Source organism: Pithys albifrons, chromosome 9 (assembly GCF_047495875.1).
Source record: "Pithys albifrons albifrons isolate INPA30051 chromosome 9, PitAlb_v1, whole genome shotgun sequence".
Lineage (NCBI taxonomy): Eukaryota > Metazoa > Chordata > Aves > Passeriformes > Thamnophilidae > Pithys > Pithys albifrons.
This window is the reverse complement of record NC_092466.1, coordinates 21,569,998-21,592,523: the sequence shown is the minus strand read 5'-3', so window position 1 is coordinate 21,592,523 and position 22,526 is coordinate 21,569,998. Positions and strand designations below refer to the sequence as shown.

The 22,526-nt window shown below is 40.7% G+C and overlaps 1 protein-coding gene across 11 annotated transcripts in view; it reads left to right on the top strand.

The window, feature by feature from the left end:
* Nucleotides 1-22,526, top strand: part of SORBS1 (sorbin and SH3 domain containing 1) — a 77,844-nt gene that overhangs the window by 18,959 nt on the left and 36,359 nt on the right. For 10 of the 11 annotated variants that reach the window (XM_071564118.1, XM_071564115.1, XM_071564113.1 and 7 more), the window contains 7 exons: nucleotides 3,898-4,045; nucleotides 9,052-9,081; nucleotides 12,782-12,957; nucleotides 13,745-13,808; nucleotides 19,794-19,841; nucleotides 19,956-20,085; nucleotides 21,456-21,570. In XM_071564118.1, the coding sequence (XP_071420219.1) occupies nucleotides 3,898-4,045; nucleotides 9,052-9,081; nucleotides 12,782-12,957; nucleotides 13,745-13,808; nucleotides 19,794-19,841; nucleotides 19,956-20,085; nucleotides 21,456-21,570 (711 nt within the window). Of the gene's footprint in view, nucleotides 1-637; nucleotides 1,010-3,897; nucleotides 4,046-9,051; nucleotides 9,082-12,781; nucleotides 12,958-13,744; nucleotides 13,809-19,793; nucleotides 19,842-19,955; nucleotides 20,086-21,455; nucleotides 21,571-22,526 lie in introns of all 11 variants that reach the window. The other variant, XM_071564108.1, reaches the window with a different exon arrangement.

Here is a 22,526-nt window from a genome sequence, read left to right as displayed (position 1 = left end):
GAGGATGAGAAAAGAGCCTTACCTTACTCAGCAACGACAGCCACCATACAAGGCAATGGGACATAGCATGGTACATGTTTTCTCCTTAACCTTGTTTTCTTTCAGCCATGCGAACAGTTCTTTAATTCATTACAATGTTCCCTTAATGCTTTATTCCCCTCCTACCTAATTTCTGAGCACTTCTTGTGCCACCTGAGTCTTGTGATCTTCTACTCAATAATATTTAACACCCCATGTGTGCCCCCTCAATGCTGATCTGTGTGTTTGTGTGTGTGTGTTGTTTGTAGGGAGTTGGGTTGGGCTGGTGAAGATCTTCCTATTTTAGAGAGGTGTAAAAGAAGCAAACTCTTTAACATGATGGCTAGTGCTTCTTAAGTGATGCTGAATGCAGAGCTGTTCTGTGGTTTTCTGCACAGAGCTAGAAAAGGAGGGTGGTGAGGGGAATGAAGATTTTTGTGGAAAAACATGTGCTCATAGAGGCCAGGGCTGTGAGCCTGAGTAAGTATGTCTCTAAGGAAAGAATATCTCGTGGGACTTTATATCATTTTGAGTACATTCCTTGCATGACACTATATGGCTGCATTATGCTAAAGTACCAATCTTCCCCCATTGCATAACAACACCTTGTTTCCTACAGGATGCCACTGCCACCACCACAGCTCAGCCTGGAGTTATAGTAGTCCCCCTCCTCCAGGTTAATCCAGACAGACAACAAGAAGGCAGCTCCAGCACTCCACCACCGCCTCTGGTTCCTTTTGGTCAAGGCTCCGTATTCCCTGAGATTGTTTCTCCTGGCTCACCCTTGACTTTTCCAACTCTAGATGATTTCATTCCCCCACATCTCCAGAGGGGCTCCCACCATAACCAAGCACCTTCCACTTCTGGCACATTACCCTCTGTTTACCCGAAACTGCCATTCTTCTCATCACCACCTTCACTTGCCCCTCCAGTCACAGGGGCTTTGCACAGGGGCTTGAAGCCTGAAATCACTGGAGTCATCTCACATACAGTAAGCTTGCCAAGTACCCTCCTTGCCCTTTTCCTAAATTTGTATTCCCAGATTAAAATTACTTTCTCCTTGCAATACTAAACTTGAGAGAGGAGTGGTGACTCACTCTCTGCCAGCAGCATGACAACTGAAACCTTGGTTGCATCCTGTGCTAGTGCATGCGTTTTGCCTGCCTTGTACAGCTTTGAACTTCCTATTGACTTCTCCCAACATTTGACCCCCGCAGCCCGTTCTGCTAAGTGATGCACACTGTGAGAGTCTTCACAGGTCTTGCTCAGAAGAATGGATTCTGTATAAACTGAATAGTTGCAACTAACTGATCTCTTCAGGCTCTTTTAATAGCATCGTTAATTATGTTTGAATAACATTTAAAGCAGCAACAGCAGACCAGTTAAAGGTTAGGGCTGACTTTCTGTTCCATTTGAAGCCACAAGACCATATGGTCTGTACACAAATCCCTGATGAAATCAGTGTAAGATTGCTGCCAGTATCCAATGACCTACAAGTTATAAGATCAGTTACTAAGCTGAGAGTCTTCCAAGCGTGTAGGTGCTGTGGGATAGATTAGGCAGAGAGTGTCTGTTCATTTTGGAATTGCTTGTCTTTGAAAATTTTGAAGAATTCAGTCCACAACAGTTTGAACTTGGAATTTACTGTGTTCTTCTTGGGTTAGGTTTTGTTCCTTTTTAAGCATGCCACCTGTTTCAAAAAGTCCTTGGGGACAAGGAGGAAAAGTAGCTCTCAGTTAAAGCGGCAGGGGAGGCAAAAAGTACCCAACCTTTCTTGCTCTGGAAGTCTTAAAACAACCTTTTTTTTTTTTTTTGTATGCTTGCTTGTAAGGACAAGTAAGTTCAGCAGAAGCCCCCATCTCTCATGAATGTGTTTGTTCTGCCCTCTTGAATATAAAGATCTAACAAACAGGCATATGTAGCAGGGAAAATAAAAAACCAACTGAAGATTATATTTTCAAAAGTTCTCAGCATTAGCCTTTCTGCTTTTGTTAAAATTGGTGGGGGTTTTATTGCAGAGAGCAATCAAAGTTTGGGTTTGGTGTTTCATTTTTGATTGGTTTTTGCTTGTTTGTTTGTTCTTTAAATAGAACTTATCTGCAGGCTTCAGAAAAAAATCAGGAGACATCCAAATCATAGAGGAGGAGTGGAAATTTTGTTGTACCTCACTTTCTTGAGATGAGAGTTTTGAAACATTTTTGGACATGCTCAGTTCAGGCATGTAATCACAGAGCTGTTTTCCACAAATATTTAAATGATCTTTGTTCACCCACTTTGGTGATTTCTCTGAGACTCCTGAGCCTGTCCTGATCCAGCATCCTCCTTCTTTGAGGGATTCTTATTTGTATTTTAGTTATCAAAGTGAAACTCGAACCCAATTCTCATGCTTGCTACTTTTCCCTAATTGCATTGTTTGGAATATTATCACAGTCGGCAAAACAAGGCTGGGTCTCTCACTAGGGGACATGTATTTCTGAAGACCATTGATTCTTTTCCGTCCCCATGAAATGTCTGTGGCCTGACCAGATGCTGCTTGGACCAAGATCACCTTCATCCAACAGACAAGATTGGTTTTGCCCATTTTCCCTCTGGGTTGTAGAGACTGTAGGTGCTTGTTCGGAGTATAGCAAATTCTCACTAGGGTTTATCTCTGAGCTCTGGTGCCAGGCCTCACTCTGGCCCCTGTTCAGACCCCTGCCTGATGCTGTAAGTCCTTTCCTCTGGTGGTGTGGGGTATGAAGGGCATTGAGTTGCAGTTTCACTTGGCCAGAAAAGCCAGAAGTAGGGATTTTTCTGGAGCAATATTCTGTGCATATTCAGGGTTTTTTTAACGGTGATGAAAGTACTCTTGAAAGCTCAGCTGATTTTACAGATCAGTGGCTTGCAGCATTTCGGCCTGGCAGCAGAGCAGCAGGAGTGCAGGAATTCAGTCCACTGTTCCCTACTCTCTTTGTTTGGATGCTCATTCCCCATTAACAGTAATTGTGTGTCCAAATTCCTTAAGAAGCTTTGAAAAATCTCAGTCTAAACTGGCACACACATAGTCTTAGTTGTCATCCCTTCTTTATCTTTACCTCTTAACCACCACCCAAAGCCAGGTATCACTGGACTGATGTTTTCCCAAAATGAGCTAGCTTTCAAAGTCTCCCTGCTGACATAGCCTGTATTTCTACAGAACAACCAGAGCTGTGGTGATACCAGAGGTGGGTTTGAAATAAGCAAATAATGGAGCTGGATACTTTAGGACAGCAAGAACAGATTGCTATCTGTGCTCCAGTGGCAAAGCCATGTTGAGTATCTCCCTTGCTAGAGTTCTACTTTTTACCTTCTCTCAGTTTTGGGGCTTTTTTATGTCATTATTTCAATCAGGTAGGTATCAAACCATCTCCTGAGTGACACGGTGCTAACTTAATTTCTCAGACTTTCCTTACCAAACTAGCTGCAGTAATATTGTTTGACTCCAGAATTGCATGAGTTTTGCATGTCTGACTTGCTACAAAAGGAATACTTTTGAACAAAATTATTTGTGTGTCAAGGGAAAGATGTCTGTATCTTCTCCCCCAACCAGATTTGCTCATTTCTGGCACCTTGTGTTTGCTCCAAAGAGTCTGCTAGATGAATTTAGTGCCCTCTTTTGGGGTTGGAGTTGTGAAACCCAACACCAAATAATTATAGTACCGCCTTAGCAAACTAATGTCATTAACAACAAGCAGGGTATGTACAAGGAGCAGGGTAACACTTGTGCTTATGCCTTTTTTACTAAAATTTGCTGTGATTATGCTGCTGATTCAGCTTAAAATGTTGGGGTTTTTTTTTCCAGATTTTCCCAGTGTATCAGCCTACTGCATATTGCTAATGATGTGTTGCTCTTCTTTTCAGGACCCAAGTCCTGTGCTGAATGAAGTGCCCCAGCCTGGCACTGGCACTGACTATCCCACCTCTATCACTTCCATCAGCAAGTCTGCCTCTGCCTATCCTTCTACTACAATCGTCAATCCCACTATTGTCCTCTTACAGCACAATCGAGGTAAGAAGACTTGCATTTAGATAGTTGTGGCTCAAACCGATCAGCCTGTTATGCTAACAGGAACTGAAGAATGTGTGTACTGTGAACATTTAGGTCTAGACTACTAAGAACTAACAAAGCTGCCTCAAAAAAGCTGCAGTGACTGGAACATACAACAGGCAAGTAAGAGTTTAGAGATGCAGGACAATGCCTGCTTTTTGTAGTTAAAACCTGTGGATCAGAAGCTCTCTGAGGTTTGGACAGAAGTTTTTAACTGGGCTATGGACATACGAATAAGCTATTGCAGGATAACTTCTGTCAGGTGTCTTGTTATGGTGAAAAAGTCTTGTTATGTATGCTCCCATATGTCTGTCCACAGAAATAAGGTAGCCTGAGGTATTTCTCCCTCACTTGAAAAGGTGGTATGCTACTTCTCAGGTACTGCAGTGTGAAATCAGCTATATTTTCTGTTATTGTGGGAGAGATTAGACCTCTGAATTTGCAGCAGAATTTGCCCAATAGTAAATAATGTGAGGTCCCAAAAGTTTGAACTGAGCAATTTGTTCCTCTTTCCATAACTGGGTCAACTCAAACTCATACTGCACTAGTCCTTGAGCTCTGGATTTGCATATGAGCTAAACAACCTTGTTGGAGAACTCCCATGTTCAGCAATCAAAGCCTTTCTCACAGCAACTCTCTCTGAATGGATAGTTCCATCTCTCTACCTCTGGCATTGGAGGGAAACTTTCCTTGTCCTATCTAGGTCTCTTGGTGGCTGGCATTACACCAGCCTCCCAGTACACTGTGCATTACTAAAGACTGTAGCTTGTATCAGGCCATGCAGATGCAGTCCAATTTGCCTTGATTTTTAGTGGGCTTGGGAAACTCCAGGAATCTATAGTGCTGTGGTTTACCTTTGGCAAACTGAAAAAATAAAAGCAGAAAATAGGGTCAAGGCCTGCACTTCTCATACCATAGTCATTCTAATTACAGCATTGTTGTGCTCCTTTGCAGTCCCTCGTGGGGTATTTTCAGTGTCCTTTTAGGACAGGCTTCTTGATCCTGAAGATGGTGTCCTCACTGTAGCCCAGCCTCTGATAGGACTAGAGAGTGGGTTATCCCTTCCTCTTTGCTAGCATCTGAAGCAGCTTTACTTATGTGCTCCTGAATAAGGGTGTCTGGATTCCTCAACTGCTTCAAGAGAAAAAAGCCTTATCTGAGGCAGCCTTTTTAAATCTCAAAGCTTTTTGTTGACTTATTGAGGTGGGATATGCTTTTGTTATTTTTTTCATTAAATTTGAAGCATTTAGGCTTTAAAGAGCATGAGAGATAAATTTGTATAACTTGATAATACACACACACTGGCTCTGACAGAGCCGATGTGAAATTGTTGTTTACCAATTACCTTCACAATTAGTGATTTGTCCTGTCTGAATATTACTTTTAACCATTAGTAGTCATGATACTGTATTCTGACAGATCGAAGAGCCTTCTCTCATCATGTTTTTGTGTGATATAGATCATGGCCTGATAAGCAACTTGATTGGGTCTGTGAATTATATCCTTCTAATGCCCATTTTTCAATCTGTATTAGTCAGACTTGTAATTTGCAAGAATCATGTTGAACTAGTTTGACAAGGCATTTCAGTCATACATTTGTATTGACTGACATTGTGTGTCCCACTCTGTATTTATTAGAAAATCTCATATAAAATATAAATATTTTTTATGTCAACTTGACAGACAGATGCCCCAACCATCACATTAATGTTTTTCTTCCTTGTCCTGTGGAGTTTCCTTTGTATTCCAAGACATACTGAGGTTGAATGTTAATGGTCCAATAAGCTGCAATCTCCACAACCTCTCTCTTTAGAGCATAAAAATGCTCTAAAACTCTTAACTACAGTTTATATCAATGTCCTGATTTTCATCTGCCCTCAGTTGTTGTCATTTAGCAGAGTCCTTAGTTACTGTTGAAGTGGAAAATATTTCTCCATCAGGCAGCAGGACATCATACTTTTCTTTTCCCTTCTTTTTTTTCAAGTGCAGAATGGAAATAGTAATCAGATGTGTCATCTTTTCTGCCCTCTTATTAAAAGTTCCACACTGCCTATTTGGTAAAAGAACAAGATCATTGCTTGATTTCTGTTTATTCTTCATGTGCCTCAAACTACATTTTTGAGTCCAAGGCATTCTGTTAATGCTTTTACTTCCATTATAATTTTATTTCATTTCCCACCTGCTTATAGGTGTACATTTTCCTAGTTTTCCTTCTTTTTATGTCCGAGGGTTTCCTACAGTTCCTTGTGCTTCCATTCCTAGCTAGGCTTTATGCCAGCATAAGCATTAAGATTTCCTTCTGCTAACTTGGTGGTTTTAAATGGTTCTCAGATCTTAGTTATCTATTGAATTTCTGTCCTGGCTGACAAGATTCATATTTAATTTCACCTTTATGAACCTTATCTATTCAAAACTAGTTTGGTTTCGTGGCATATAGCAAATTGTTACTGAGTTATGTTTCACCTTCCCCTGAATGGTTAATTATGTTTTGTGCTGAAATGAATTCCTTCATGTCAGGATGTTGCTTAATAATTCTTCTTGTGTTCTCTGAAATACCCTGAATTAGAAATTTCAAGGTCATTTTAATGCTGGCAGTCTGAGATCTTCAGTAGTTTAGTTAGTCTTGCAGATGGGTAATGCGGCTTTCTTTCTCTTCAGTGGATTATTGATTGCTTTTTAAGGAGATACTTCTCTTATCCCCTGAAGTGACTGTTGTAGCAGACAGCACCTACTTATTACTATTACTTATTACTATTTGTGCTTTATTTGCTACTTTGTTAATCTGCATGTTAAACCCTTTGATTTTGAGCTATCTGAGACTTAGAAACAGGTAATGGAATTAGAAACACAGAAAGTACACTATACCCTTTTCTGTCTGCTTGGTCTTACTCAGTAAATTGTGATGAAATCTGAGAGGTTTTTCTCCTGGATTTCAGTAATAGCAACTGAATAAAATTCGTGCTTATAAAAAAGTCATTTTGGATCCTCTTGTTCATTTCTAGCACCAAAGTAAGAATTTTTTCCCTTCATGTCTGTTGGTGTCTGGATAAATATTCTTTTTGACACCTTTATTTTGCACTCAACATGCTCTCAAATACTTGTTTCCTCTTCTGCTTTTTTTACTCGTTTCAAGTCTCCTTCTGTGCTCCCTCCTCTGGAGGAACTCTGAGGGCATTCCTTCTCTGTTGTCAGCAGTTTTATCTCTCTGCTTGACCCTTTCTCTGAGAAACCTACAAGTTTTTCCCTTTACTTGCAGTCCCAGCAGCAAGATCAAGCGTGAAAGCCTCAGTTAGCTGGTGTGTGCCTGAGGCTACAGCCTGACTCTGGTCAGGCAAGAGACTGAAGTAGCAGACACCTCCCTGCTCCTTCTGCTTCTACCCATCAGCAGTTCCCTTTCCTATGCGGAGATAAAAGTGAAAAGAAAATCTCCTCTTCACATAAAAAGTTCTTTTTTTTTCATGGGAAGTATGGTATTCTGTCCCCTGTGGAAAAGAGATAGGAAAGAATTCTCAAGCATTGACTTCTTAAACCACATCTTCTTGTCAAAAGAGCTTTGTGATTCAACAAGTGTGATTGAACACAGTTCTCCTCAATCAAGCTGATGGCTGAAGCTGAGACTGTTCTCACTTGCATTTTTTTCTCTCAGGTAATCAGAGATGTGCATCCTTGAATTTCTCTGCATATTCTTATAATACAGCAGTGTATTCCTGATGGCCTTCTCAGACCAGTGAACCTGTCAGCAGAGGGTTCCCATCTGCTCTGTGGTTCAGATTGCTTGCCCTTCCTTCTACCCAGCACACGCTGGGGTTTGTTTCCTTGGCAGCCTCACATGAACATAATGCACAGGAGTAGCTTGCCATGCAGGGCAGAAGGCTGGGGTTAAAGAACAAAGTTCATAGATATTGATGAAGGATCTGCATGGAGGAGAAATACCTCAGTCTCCCTTGCTGAGATGATCCACTTAGTACAAATATCTAGTGAAGGTGGGTTCTGCTAGCAAACAGCATATACCTGGAGGTTTGTGACCTGCTGCAGACTTGCTTGGCAAGCGTTCTATGCCACCCCAAAGCACGGTTATTTCCTGGGCAGGCATTGCATGGCATGGTTTATCATGAATATGTAACAGGCGTGTTTAATATATTAAAGTTATGAAATCTTTGTACTAACAATATGAATTTTCAAAAGCGTTTTATGTCAGTAAAATAGTTTATTCTTTTCAGGTGGCTTTCTTGCTTTAAATAAAAGGATTAGTTGCTAGGGAGTTAGAAATAGCAGAGAATGAAGTGCTAAGAATTCTTGGTTTATTCCCAGCTGTGATTTGGGCAAGTCATTTGGACATCCTTTTAGAAAGCATCAACTTTAGGGGGGTCAAACATGTTGAAAGATACCACAGATGTCCAGTCTGGGAACTCATTGATGAAAGGCCCCTGACCAAGAGGACTCTTCGGAGAATCAAAACCATCAAGCTGTATCTGTGCACAGATCACTGAATCTGTGGCTCAGTAGTATGTGATGAGACTCAGCAAGCACCAACAATGACTCAATCCTTTTCTATATCCCTTTGAAATGCTACAGCAGTATTATTTCAAAATGTGCTTCATGCTAATGGTAACAGAGTGACTTGTCAAGTTTTGCAAATTTTTACTTTTTTCAAATTATCTCCTGTCCAACGTTTTCATTCTCTGATATTATGAAAAAATGGAAATTTAAGTAGAAGTGCTCTTTGCAAATGTATTGGTCACTGCATCATGAGATTTGTATTATTTCACGAGGCTGCTGTGTGGAGAAGGGTCTGTGGGCTGTCACTTTGGCAGGGTATTTGAAAACAGATTCTCTCCAGCTGCTGCTGCCCTTCTGTCTGCAGCGTATTTCTTGCCTGTCAGAAATGCAGCACCAGAGCACTTGCGGTTTGTGTCTCACCCATTTGTTCTGTATTTCTTTTTGTTTTGTTTCTTCCTTTACCACAGAACAGCAAAAAAGGCTTAGTAGCCTGGCAGGTATGATGTGAAAGGTCTGCTGCTGCCCAACTGCTGCCTCTGCTGGAGTAAAGCTGCTGCTGGTAGCTTGTGAAGTACCTTTAGCAAACACACTGCAAAGGAATATACCAAAATGCTGAATTATTCATCTGTCCCTCCTAAGTCATAAGATTTACAAACAGTTTTATTGTTCTAGTTGACTTTTGGGGCTGCCTTTTGAGCCTTTAGGTTTATTCGCTTGGGGCATATTCTCATGTTTCTCTACACATCCAGTACAGTTAATCTCACTTGTGGTGAGGGGAGAGGAAGATAAATCAAAATCAATGTTTATGTGGCTCCAGGAGCAGAAGTATTTTTTCCAGATGTCAAGAAATAGATGGTAAAATTGTAGTATGCAAATATACATGTGTGCTGCCACACCTCTCTGAACAGGTGTGAGAGTCTCTCCTTGAAAGATGAGCAAGTTATTTTCCTGGTCATCTTTTCCTTCCCACACACCAAATAGAAGTAGCTCAGTCTGCAGTGGGTGTTACAGGAACAGCACATTATGCTGTATTATCATTCTTTGGTTATGGCCATGGTGGGGTAAATCGATTGATGAGAGAGAAGAGAGTCCCCAAAAGTGCCTAAGCACTTGAAATATCACGGTAGACACCCAGGGGAGCCAATACTGTGTGCTCTTCCTCTCCCATGCGGGCCCTGGACTAATGGAGTGTGACCCATGAGGACTGTCTGGACTAACGGAGCATGACCCATGAGGACAGTCTGCCCAGGAGCCTGATCAGGCTTCACACATCAGGCAGCTTCGGCTGCAACCCCAGACTGCCCCTCCTCTTTGCTGCTGTCCTGCTGAGGTGACAGGCTCCATAACAGCTTCCAGTGGTTTCTCTCAGCTCCTTCCCTTGGGGTAGCTGTTGTCTCATCAGACACCACTCAGCTGAAAGTTGAACATTTGCCTCCAAGTCTGAACAGGGCTTTCCTGTTGGTTTTCCTCTTTGCAAGGTGTTTCCCTTCATTATCAGGACCTCCTTTGTTTTCTGAACTACAGATAGCCACAGAGCAGTTTGTTATGCCTGAAAGATCCTCAGTCTGGAAAAGCGAAGCACTTTGCGATAAAGCGAGGTCTGCATCTGCTCTCAGTGTACCAAACAACCACACAAAGCTGCTGACTGCCACTTCTTCCCCTGATTTATATGTCCTGTTGGTTGGAGCAGTCAAACTCTCTTGCTGTGCAACCCCACACATTGCTGCTGCTCTTGCAAGAGAGTGGCTCAGGTGCCATGGAGTGTGCTAACTGGTGCAATCTGGTTATATGGCCAATTAGGCACGAGATTTGGCTCTCTGATTTTTAAATACCTCCAAGCCTGATATATATATCAGTATAAACTCTCACAAAATCATCAGAGTGGTATGGCAAGTAAGTTAGGGTGACATTATCCATTATTCTCCAAGTTGTAGAATATTGCAGGAAATCTTTGACTAAAGATGTCTGCTTTCATTCCTCTGCCTGCAAAGACACCTGTGCAACAATTGTCTGTATCTGCAGTACCTGCTGAGCAGCCAAACTGACCAGCAGCAACCTTGTGGTTGAGTCCTATGGACCTAGGAAGGACTCACCTGGAAGGTGCACAGGGAGGGCTTGCCCTAGTACAACCTGTGCTGTCAGGTAGGCCTTTCCTGTCTCCAGGGTTGTCAGTCCAGCTCTTTCAACCAGTTCTAAATGCACTCCAAAGATTATTTTTGAAAACTCCTTGAAATACATTTAATGGGCTGGTAGATTTTTGCGCTGCCTATGCCATGGTAGATAGCTCCCAGATCTTCATGTTATAATATGAAAAATGTGAAAAAATGTTTGGGAGAAGGCTGGCATGAGCCAGCCTGGTGGGTTTCATGTTTGCAAAATCATCAAGATAAAGATTTTGCTTAGTTCATGGCTGTGGCACTGGGAAATCAAATTGTGATACATTTTCCCTGTTGTTTATGTTTGTATTAGGTATTTTGATGATTATCATCATAGTTTCAAATTAGGTCTGCCTGGCAAGCAGCCAACCATTTTTCCAGTTCAGGGAGCTAGGGAATCAAACAGAAATAATATATGTTCACCAGTCCTGTTGGAGAAGGACTTTGTGTCCTTCTCTGTCATTGAATTCTTTAGCCTGCAGAAAATAATGACTTTTCTACAACAGAAGTTCAGGACTTAAAACATCAGACGTGACCATGATAAGTAATGGAGAAAAGTTGTTACCTTTCCTAAAGTTTGCATCCTCTCCACATTCTCATCCCCATAAAAAATCCTGCTTCCTTTTGGTCCTCAAGGTCAGGGAAGAATGGTCTGGTTTCAGTTGCTCTCTTCATGTTCTGTTCCTAGAAGCCAAGTAGAGTCCCTAATGTGTCCTACAAAATGGTGAATCCGGTACACCAGAGACCTAAAAGACTTGCACACACATTCACAGGAGGGGAAATAGGATGAAAATGCAAACCAAGGATTTAATAGATGCTTTGCCTCATTTTGAACATTTATAAACATTGCTATTTTAAGTATATAAACATTATTATTATTTTGGGGTTTTTCCTTAAAGAGGAGGGAAACTTAAAGTTTGATGGTAATTTCAAAACAACCTTTTAAATGCAAATCTTTCAGCATTGGATTTCACAGGGCAGAATTGTGTTTGCTCAAGGTACCAACAGATCAATGCATTGCTATGCATGAGCCTTTCCTCTGATATCTGGCCCTTTCAGATTTCTGCACGTTTAATGGCTTTGGGTAGCATGGTGGTGTGCATGCAAATAAACATTTCTCTCTCTCTCTCTCTCTTCAATGCATGCAGTGATGTAAAAAATGATAGGATTTGGCAAAGTCTTGATGAGGCAGACTGTAAAATTACATATATTTCCTCTCCAGGAAATCCACATAGAAAAAATTCTTGACTAAGCCTAAGGGTTGCTGTGCTGCTGCTCTCCAGAGCATATAGAGCTTCAGAGCAACCTGAAGTCCCTGTGTTCCTGGGCTGCTGGTGGTGCCCGGCTGCTACCTCTGCATGTCAGTTGGGCAGCGTGAAGGAATTCCAGCCTGGAAGCAAGCCTGAATTCCAGATTTGGAAGTGGTCTGAAGCAATTACTTATTTCCCTTCATCTTTATTCAGACTCATGTGCAGTCATATGTCATATGTGTGCTTAAACAACAGGGAATTTGTTGTTTACACTTTTGGGTTATGGCACAAAAATGAATTGGAAACATTGTGTACTGACTGCAACAAATGAGATTGTCTAGCAGGTGAGTGCACGCTGTTAAAAATTAGTGCCCCACTGCCACATAGGATGCTTCTTTAGTTTGAGAACACCAGCAGAAAAAGATGTCCAGGAGACTTTATCACTGATGCTTTTTGATGAAGAATGGGATTGCAGAGTTGCTAATTAGTCAAAAGGACACAAACTCCCAACCCTCAAACAGTCCATGAAACCAGAATTTTCCATTGTCCTGTATGACAGCTGAGACTGTCGTGAGATATGTGGTGGTAACTACTTAATTGATGCTAGCCTGCTTTTGCTGGCATCAGACATTTTCCTGGGAGATTTCTTCCAGTCCAGCTGCTAACCACAGCTGGCAGTGACACAGTCTGCCTCATCAACTACTGGCTAGGATTTTTGCCTGAAAAGTGTAGAATATGGTGATATGGTGAAGTGCTGGTTTGAGATGATAATGAACCATTGTCATTTTCAGATTTAGTGCCAGACAGATTAGTTTCTGATAAAGTTGATTCAGCACTCACACGGGACAAGCCAGTTCACGAGGCAGTGCCAAGTGAGAAGAGGTCAATGGAAGAAAAGAGAAGCCCTGTCAGGAGCCCTCACCACATGGCTGATACGTCTGTCGATGATATTGGGATTCCACTGAGGGTAAGACAACACTGAGCATGTGGTTGCTGCACAAAATCTGGGCTCAATTCTGCCTGTCTTAGGACTGAGGGAGTTCACTAAAGCTGAAGAGATGTAAGGGAAGGGAAGATAGAATTCTAGTTCCAATGTATTTTGTGATGAATATTTCCATTTGCTAATAATGACCTGTTTCAGCTGCCTCAGGGGGAAAGAAAATTAAAAATTAATATTTCTTCTCATAATATTTGAGAATACTGTTTTCAGCTCCTCTGTTTCTTTCACAGCTAGGAGCCAAAGGAGACTTTGGTCTCATTTTAGCCATCTTAAAGGCAGATATCTCTTTTATACAACATGTTTAAGGTCATTCAGTGTTCAGGGGAAATTATGAAAAGAATTATTAACCTATTCTTACAACTAGTGTCTGGAGTGACTTGAACACTAAATGTTTATAACTGTCCATTGAATACTTAGGAAATTTGTATGTATGACTTAAATAGGCAAGGTATGTAATTTTAAAGGTCAAATCAGGTTAATATGCAAAGCCTTGCACACAGTCTGCAGTCCTACAGAGGTTACAGCCTGCCTCTGCAGAGCTTGTACATTATTAGTGACTTGAATGAAACCTGTGGCTTTGTTACATATGAGATGGTTTATCTGAGTGAAATCGTATTTCAGAGTATTAATATCATACAGTCTTCAAAGAGCAGAGTGTAAACCTTTTTCATTTCTGGAAGATTGGTAGTAACTTTGAAAAGCTGATAGAAGTTACTGTTGTGATTATTTATATGTATGTTTATTTTTCCAATAGAATACAGACAGATCGAAGGACTGGTACAAGACGATGTTCAAACAGATTCACAAGCTAAATAGAGGTACTGTAGCAGGGATGGTTTTAATTTACTTTTATTTGCTTGATGACATTTTGTTTCATTCATGTGAAGAATTGTACTGGATGTTAAATAAAAGCATTTTATGTTAACCGGTGTTTGTTCTGCACCACAAAACTTAACTAATGTATTTAGTGGAGAGAACAGATGAGAGAACAGTGAAGTCCAAAAAAAAGTCTGAGTTGTTCTGAAAAGTGAACTGTAGTGCCCGCATGAAATTGGGTGTACTATTTGAGACCAGAAAGCTGATAATAATTCCTAGAGAAAATAGATCCCTGAAATCCTTTTGTAGCAGCTAACCCCATCCCACATGCTTTTTAAGGACAGTAGGTTATCCCTGAAACTCCTCTGTGCATAAGAGAAAACTTTATACATTGTAAAGCTTTAGGACCTGCACAACTAAGTGTGACTTGAAGTTCACTGAAACCAATGGAAAGGTTTCCATTGATTTTTATGAGTTTGGAGTCTGAACTCTGCTTTTTCAAAACCTTAAGCTTTTTGCTTTCCAAACCTGAAATTGTGGTGAGCACTTGCAAACTCTGTGGTGGTGCACTTGCAGGGGATTCCCACCTTGGGGCACTTCTGTGCCAATCTGCTAATACATTCACATTTTTCTTCTGTGTGAGAAATGGCTGCAATAGCTTTTGCAAACTGAACCCTCTGAATAGCCTGACATGCAGGCAAACACAGTTCAGAACTGTGCTTATATAATAAAATGCAGAGCATGCAAAACTGGAGCTGTGTTTGCCACTGCAGGTGCTGTCACGATGAGCTTTATGCATAGTTAAATGCTGTGTTGTACTGGATGGAGTGAGGAGGAGCTGAACTGTTTCCTAATCCTACTGCTCCTAACAGAGGTTCTTCAACTCAGACAGAGCCCATGTGCAGATGGAGGAGAATGAGCTCAGTCCCCTTGGCTTTCAGGATCTCTCACAAAGCCCAGACATGCAAGGCAGCAATGAGCAAAGTGGCATTCCGGGTTGTGTCATGCTAGAACATCAGCAGAAGGACTGTTCTGCAGTCAACTTGAATGGATTCTTGTCTCACCCTTCTTCCCCTTTAAATCTGTCCTCTGTTGTTTTTTGCAAATCATGTTCCTCTCCTTAGACACTCCTGAAGAAAACCCTTATTGCCCTACCTACATATTTCCTGAACTTCCTGAAATCCAGCAAAAAACTGAAGGTACCAGAAGTTTAGTCAGAGTGTCTGTTGTCTTGTGCTTTGAGTTAACTGTACTATAGCACCCTAATAGTAACTAGATTCAGGTTCTAGCTTTCTGTTACCCACATGTTACATTACATTGAAAATGGCTGGAAATCCAGTTATGTCCAGTATATCTTCTTGTGTGATGCATAAAATAACTAAATATTTGCTAATCCATTAATCTTTACTTAAAGTAAGATGCCGTCTATACTTAGTGTTATTAAAATAGGCAATAAAGTCATGTGATGATAGGAAATTGGGGGATGAAGCAGAACCTCCACTTCATTGTGGATAGTCTCAAAATCCACTGCTTTTCTCTGCTGCAGAAGACAATCCTTATTCTCCTACATACCAGTTTCCTGCATCTACTCCTAGTCCTATCTCTGAAGGTAATAATAAAGGTCCATCTATATTTTTCTGCACAAATGCTGCCTTACCCATTTATTTTCTTCCTGGAGTTTTTCTAGTTGCTGAGCATTGTGCTGCCTCATAATGATTTGCTGCACTCTAAGCATTGCCTTGACTGTATGATGCCTTTTTGGCTTTGCAGTGCTCCTCTGGCTTTGTAACTAGTGTTTCACTAATGCTACAGACTTGGGGTTTGCTTGGTTTTATGCGCTTGTCAGTTGCGTGTGTGGTGATTATTTAACATTGCTGACTTACACATAAAGATGTTTAACTGAGATTTCTCCCCTCCTTCTTTCAGATCAGTAAGTTTCGCTAGTTATTTGCTTCTGGTTTTTAATATTAACATAGTATTAGGGCCAGACCCAGAATGTCACTGAAGCCTATTGGTAAAAAGGCTGCTGGTTTCAGTGGGTTTTGGATCAGTCCCTCAATGTAGTCTTTTAAAATAAATATAACTCGGGATAATAGATTCAGGGCTGGCCTTAAGTGCATTTGGCATATTTAGGCAAGGACAGGGACTGAAGGTCACATCAGCACATCTTGTAATTTGAAATAACATTCTTTACCTTATCTCTTCATGTGCTCAGGAGATTCCTTTTAACTTCATGTTAAAATCAGAATCCTTTGCAGTCATATTTCAGGGATGAGGAAGTAGTATCTACTGCAGTGATAATTGTGTAACTCTATGCAAAATGCTTATCTGTGAGAAACAGTGGAATCTGCTGCACACACTGGACGTACAAACATTTCCTGATTGGGAAGTTGTTGGTGACAGCCTTGTTGACTTGGTGCTTTGGTGACACTTCAGATCCTAAATTTAGGAACTTGCCTATTTAGCCTGTGCCTCAAGCCAACCCTGGTGAGATTGGTAATTAACTATTTCATTCAGTGTTCATATTAAACATCTGGTGCATATAGTGTAAGAAGAAAGCATATAATATGAACTGAGATGGTCAAGGCAAGGAGATGTAAAGTGCATTTCACTGCTAAGATGAATGTGGATGAAATGGCATACAGGTGTATAAGATACTTGATAATTTCTTGGTGAAACCTGTTAGGTGAACATTCCTGTCTTGCTCATAATGGTATGTCGGTATGGATGAGAGAGAGAGTTTCAGTTACTAATGGATAAAGGAGTTTTACAGAGAAAATTTCTTGTTCATAATGAGGTTTGAAAATCCATTTTACTTGCCAGAACTAACGTAGTATGCAAAACCAATTATGATAGTATATTATGAGTCTGTTTTCCCATAAATGTGTTCTATGCACTTGCAAACATGCATATGAAAGTAATTTCCTGGTTTAGGTAGTTGGAATTTTATTGAACCTAATACTAACTTTTATTCTCAATACATTGGGAAACATTTCTTTAATATTTGCTTGGATTCTTTCCTTCATAAGGAATACGAAATATTTGATGATGTAGGTGAGTTGGAATGCATATTTCATGCTTAGAAAAACTTTTGAAGTTATATAGTACTCAGTGGTAGTGTTTATACAGAGATGAGTTGGAGCCTTAATTTCATGTTATTAGTGTCAGGTTGGATTGTTGCACAGGATCTCCTGGAAACATCGAGATTTGGGCTCACCTCTAAAATATATTTGGAGTCTCCAGAAACCTACGGAATATGGACAGTCCATGAAATGAAACCCAATGCTGCAGATTCTCTAGCACATGCAAGGGAACAGCCTCTTCTCTCTAAAGGAATCAGATTTTGAAATAACAAACTGATGATACCCTGCTCCATTAAGGAGGGTCCCATGGAGAGAATGCAGCTTTGAGAGACGGGAGATGTTGTTTTAATGCTCATTTCTGATTTACTTGTTAACATTATGAAGTTATTGCAGATATCTGTGTTTCACTATTCCTTGCTGTAAAAAGGAAAGAAATGTAGACATTCTTCTGGATAAGATACTCAGAGACAAAATATACCTGTTCGCCTATTTATTGTAGATAATTACAATATTAGAAATTGGAAAATAGAAATTATCTGAAGTGTGTTGTTTATTGTATGATTTTGTTTGAATGATGAGTTATAATAAATATTGATATTTCTCTTTGAGTAGGTAAATCAAATTAAATTTTATAGATCACCAGCACTAAATAATATTATTGGAGGTGAATTGCTGTGAAAATCTTAGACATTTTTACCTCTGTATTGCTAGGGACTGAGAGTTTTGTGGTTTACCAAGTCTTTTTCGCTCTGAATAAACCAAACTTATATATAAGAATACCAGTCAATTTTGTCAACAATTCAATTGGGTTTTGTCATTAAGGTTTAAAATATGGAAATTGGCCAGAAAATTGACCTTTAATGTTTTCTAACCTGAAGGTTGTGATAAGCACACCAGAGACAATCTTTTTGGAACTTAAACCTTCTAATTCTTTCACCAAGAGAACTAAAGCAGAGAGGCTAAAATGAAGACTTCCCTGAGCCTCCCTGAAAGGCCTGATTAGAGTTTGAGTGCAGTTTCAGGTCAGCTGTGTTAGCCAGATTGTTTTTTCCAGCAGATGAGATTGGCTGTAGCAGCTGATTGATGTTCTTGATGGAAAATTTGGAAATTGTTTCCATCTGTTGATCAGCATCACTAAATTCACATAATACTTTTTTTAAAATGTTCTTTTATCTGCCTTATTCAACCTTCATCGATTTTATGTCTTTTCATCTCTGTCACATTTAGTGGTTACTTCGTAGGGGTATTAGTAATACTTTTGCTCACAGCTCTCTTTACAGTGACAGAATCACAGAATATTCTGCCTTGGAAGGGACCCACAAGGATCATTGAGTCCAGCTCTTATCCCTTCACAGGACAGCCCCAAGAATCACACTGTGTGCCTGAGAGCATTGACCAAATGCTTCTTGAACTCTGTCAGGCTTGGTGCTCTGACCACTGCCCTGGGGAGCCTGTTCCAGTGCCCAGTCACTCTCTGGGTGAAAAATCTTTTTCGAATATCCAACCTAAACCTCCCCTGGCACAGCTTCAAGCCATTCCCTTGGGTCCTGTCACTGGTCACCAGAGAGAAGAGATCAGTACCTGCCCCTCTGCCTCCTCTTGTGAGAAAGCTGTAAACTGCGATGAGATCTCCCCTCGGGTCTGCTCTTCTCCAAGCTGAACAATCCAACTGACCTCAGCCACTCCCCGTAAGGCTTCTCATTGAGGCCTTTTTACCTTTGTTGCCCTCCACTGGATTTCTCTAACAGCTTAATGTTTTTGTTATATTGTGGTGCCTAAAACTGCACCCCGTACTCAAGGTGAGGCTGCACTAGCACAGAGTAGTCCTTGTATTGTACTTTCCTGCATTTTGCCTTGGAGGTCCCATACATGTTTCTCTTACACACATCCCTGCAAGTTTTAACCCTCATCTGCAGAGAAAGGGACCTGTGGGTTCAGTTTCCAGGACTGATTGCAACTCCCCCTGCAATTCACAGAGGATTCATTCCAAAGCCTGTTTAAAGTGATGGAAGGATACCACTAAGTTTTTTATCAAGTCAAAGTCTCTCTGGCCATCATCTGTAAAGGAGGGAGTAGTAATGTTACCACACTCCTACCTTCTTTGTGGGCACATCTGCATTGTACAGTACAGTACTATGTTACCTTTGAATAAGACATTATGTTGTTCCGTGGCCCAAGGCAGCAGTTGTGTCCTGGACAGGACATTGCTGTGTTGATGCAGTGTGACACTGTCACTGTGAAAGAGAGAAGGTTGTTTAGCTTGGAGGCCAGACCAAACCATTCAGTTACACTGGTGTCATTCCTAGCTCTTCTAGAGCTGCATTAATATCTCTGTTACATTCTATAGACATGTCTTTGTTATTTAAAATAGAAGCTCTTCAGCACAAGGACTCTCTTGGTGCAAGTATACATGTATGTCTTGTGAATCAGTGACTATGCTTCAACTTGGTGTGCAGGTAACACAAGAAAGGTGTCCCAGCAATTATCATATGTGACTGGGAGCAGGAGTCCTCAGCTCTATTACTGTGTCCAGCATCTAGAGAGTTATTTTCATCATATACTACAGCTTTTAGATCCTCTACTTACCTTTCAGCTTTTAATAAAGTGGATCTATTAACACATGCTGTACAGGAGTTCTGTGACAAAAAGGGAGTGTTTAGATTCTAAAGTGTTTTGAGAGCCTGGAGGAAGGTGTTAGTTTAAGTAGTTTATTAATATTTATATCTAATCTAGGGACTATATTTTAATGCAATTTAAACCTCAGTTGGATTTTATTTTTTAGGGTAAGTATTGAGCATATCACTCAAAATATGGTGAATGTATTAGTAGAGGAACTTAAAAAGTCTCTGGTGTTTCTCGTTCGGGGCTTTTTCAGCTCATTTGCAAAATGCTTTTGTCTTTCAGATGAAGATTCTGATTCATACTCTCCTCGTTATTCCTATTCTGAGGACAGTAAGTAATTCATATTTCTTGTTTATTCTGTCCAACAGAAGGGGCATGTAAAGCATGTATTTATTTGCTTCCTATCCAGTTCACCAATATTCTTATATTTGACTTACCCTACAGGCAGAACACAGCTTTCAGTTCCCCGGTCCAAGAGTGAGATGGACAATATTGATTCAGAGAAGGTTGTTAAGAGGTCTGCCACTTTGCCACTGCCAAACCGTGCTTCATCACTGAAATCAAGCCCAGAAAGGTGACCTGAACTAAGATATACATGGATCAGTACTGGAAGAATACCTGAAAGCTGTGAATGGGAATGGGACAAAAGTGGAAGCTATAGGTCCACAACTACAGTTAAACTGTTTTGGGAAATGGGATATGTAGTTTTTACCCTGAGTCTTGCACTAGGCAGTGGTGAACTCCTTCATTATCTTAGCCCAGTCCCCCATTCTGTCTGTCTTTTACCAGACATCACATAGTCCGTTGCATGGTCTCCTGCCTGGGCGAGGACTGTTTCCTTGGGTGTCATGCCTGTAAGGTGCCTACCACATAAGCACAGTGGAAACTCTTGGCTCAGCGTGACTGTAAAGTCACCTCAGAATAGAAGCAAGTAGAAATAATTGTGGAGAAGCAAAATTTGGATTTACATTGAACCTTAGTAAAAACTTTGTTACATTTTTCATCTTCGAGGGGTACCACCCACGTGAACTTTATTTGAAGTAGGTTCTAGTTAGGAATGTCATGTCTGTTCTTTCAAGATGACTTTTTTGCTTTCTTTATTACTATGTGTTTTAAACCTCTTTGTAACAGTAATGAATGCACTTACCAAATGAAGGGAAAGCAGAATAAGCAATGGGTATTTTATGTCCTTCAGAATCTTCCCAGCTCTTGAACTGCTCTTCCCTCTTTCACCAACTTCTATAGGTTCTTAAAGTTTTTTGCTTGCTGCCTTGCTGCAAATGAGCAGTGCTGTAATTTGAGATTGCTAATTTAGTGAGCATCTCAGGTCACCAGATCAGGAGACAAAGTTTACTGATAGAACGTGTCTTCCTGACACAAGAATTGAGGGCATAGTGTGTCTGTTCTCTGAGAAAACTCTTGCAAGTGAAAGGATTACAATAATTGGTGCTTCCTCTTATCTAGTGGCAAACCAATGTTTCACCAGGGACTCGTCTTGGACTCCAGAGTGCCCCCAGAATCTAGAGCAGTGGTGGGCAAATAATCAGTGATGTGGCTAAAATGAAGAATTTTAGCAGAAGAAATTTAATCTGGGTTCTGCTCAAAGTTTGGACATGTTCGTATTTGTGAGCTTAGTTGAAGCCCATCATTAAGCTATTTCCAGTGAGAAAAGGTATGGAAATCAGAAAGTTTATTGGAATTACTTGGAATAACCCCCCTCTGCTCCAATGGTTTCAGCAGCGGAACTGTATCAAACTCTGCTTGCTATAGATAAAAAAATGTATGTCCAGAGTCCTATCTGACCTGTTCTTCTTGCAACAGTCTCCTTTCAAAGATTAAAAATGTACCCTGATTAAACCATAATTAATGGGGGAAAGTGTGTGTCAAAAATGTGTCTCTGCAGAAACCACAGTATTTTGGGTTAATTGATCTTTCTTTTCCCAGGACGGACTGGGAGCCTCCAGACAAGAAGGTGGACACCAGAAAATACCGTGCAGAACCCAGGAGCATTTATGACTATCAGCCAGGAAAGTCCTCTGTTCTGAACAATGAAAAGATGGTAATGTTTGATTTATCCCAGTTTGTGGCTTTATCCTGTGATTATGAAACACTCTCCAAATGCTTGTCCGGTTCTATTTGGGTGGAATTCCTTATGCTTACATTGCAGTGCTCATGTGATGTATTTTGAAAACTGTTCTGCATAACTTCCTAACGTTTTTGTTCTCTATAGAGCAAGATTCTGGAGGATTGACAGACTTCTTTCCTTTTGGATGTGTTGTTTTCTGTGTTAAGTATGGATCACTAACCCTAGTTTTTAATCCATGTTTGACACTGTGACCTGTTCAGCAGCTGTTTTGCCAGCTGTACTTTTTCTAGGGCACAGCATTAGTTGATGCAGAGAGGTTGAAGGCATTACGCAATAGCATAGTTAGGTTTGGTTTCTATGTTCCTCTGAGGCTTTAAACACTGGTTTGTAGAGTGCCTGTAATGTGCCTCAGTGGCTGCCCCTGAGGTGTAATAGGACATGGCCATCTCCTCTGGGCTGCTTTCTTCCTCAGCTGGATCTCACCGCTTCTGTGGCAGAGGTGGCGGCACTGAATTGGGAGCTAGCTCCCCAACTGTGCTGAAGGGTAACCTGGAGTAGTAAACAAGCTGCTACCAATTTGAGTATGAAATTAGTAAGCAGTGCTGTGAATTGTGACAGCTGGAGGACGTAAAAGAGTCTCTGTCTGCAGCCTTGGCTGAGAACACTTGACAAGGGACAGGGCAGAGAGGTGATGCTAACCTTGTCAGCCAGTCCTGTGTAAATCACCACAGATCACTTAAGGTGTCCTTCAGTGGTGCAAGAGTGACACTGAAAGTGCTAGAAAATACTGAATTATGATAGTAGTGTGTAGCCCAGTTTGGTTCTTAAAGATATTAATGCCTATGTATTCTAAATAGCCATTAATTTGAATGATTCAATTAGAAGTGCTAATTGTATGTAAGATTCCAAGTGTAAATTGGACTTTGTGC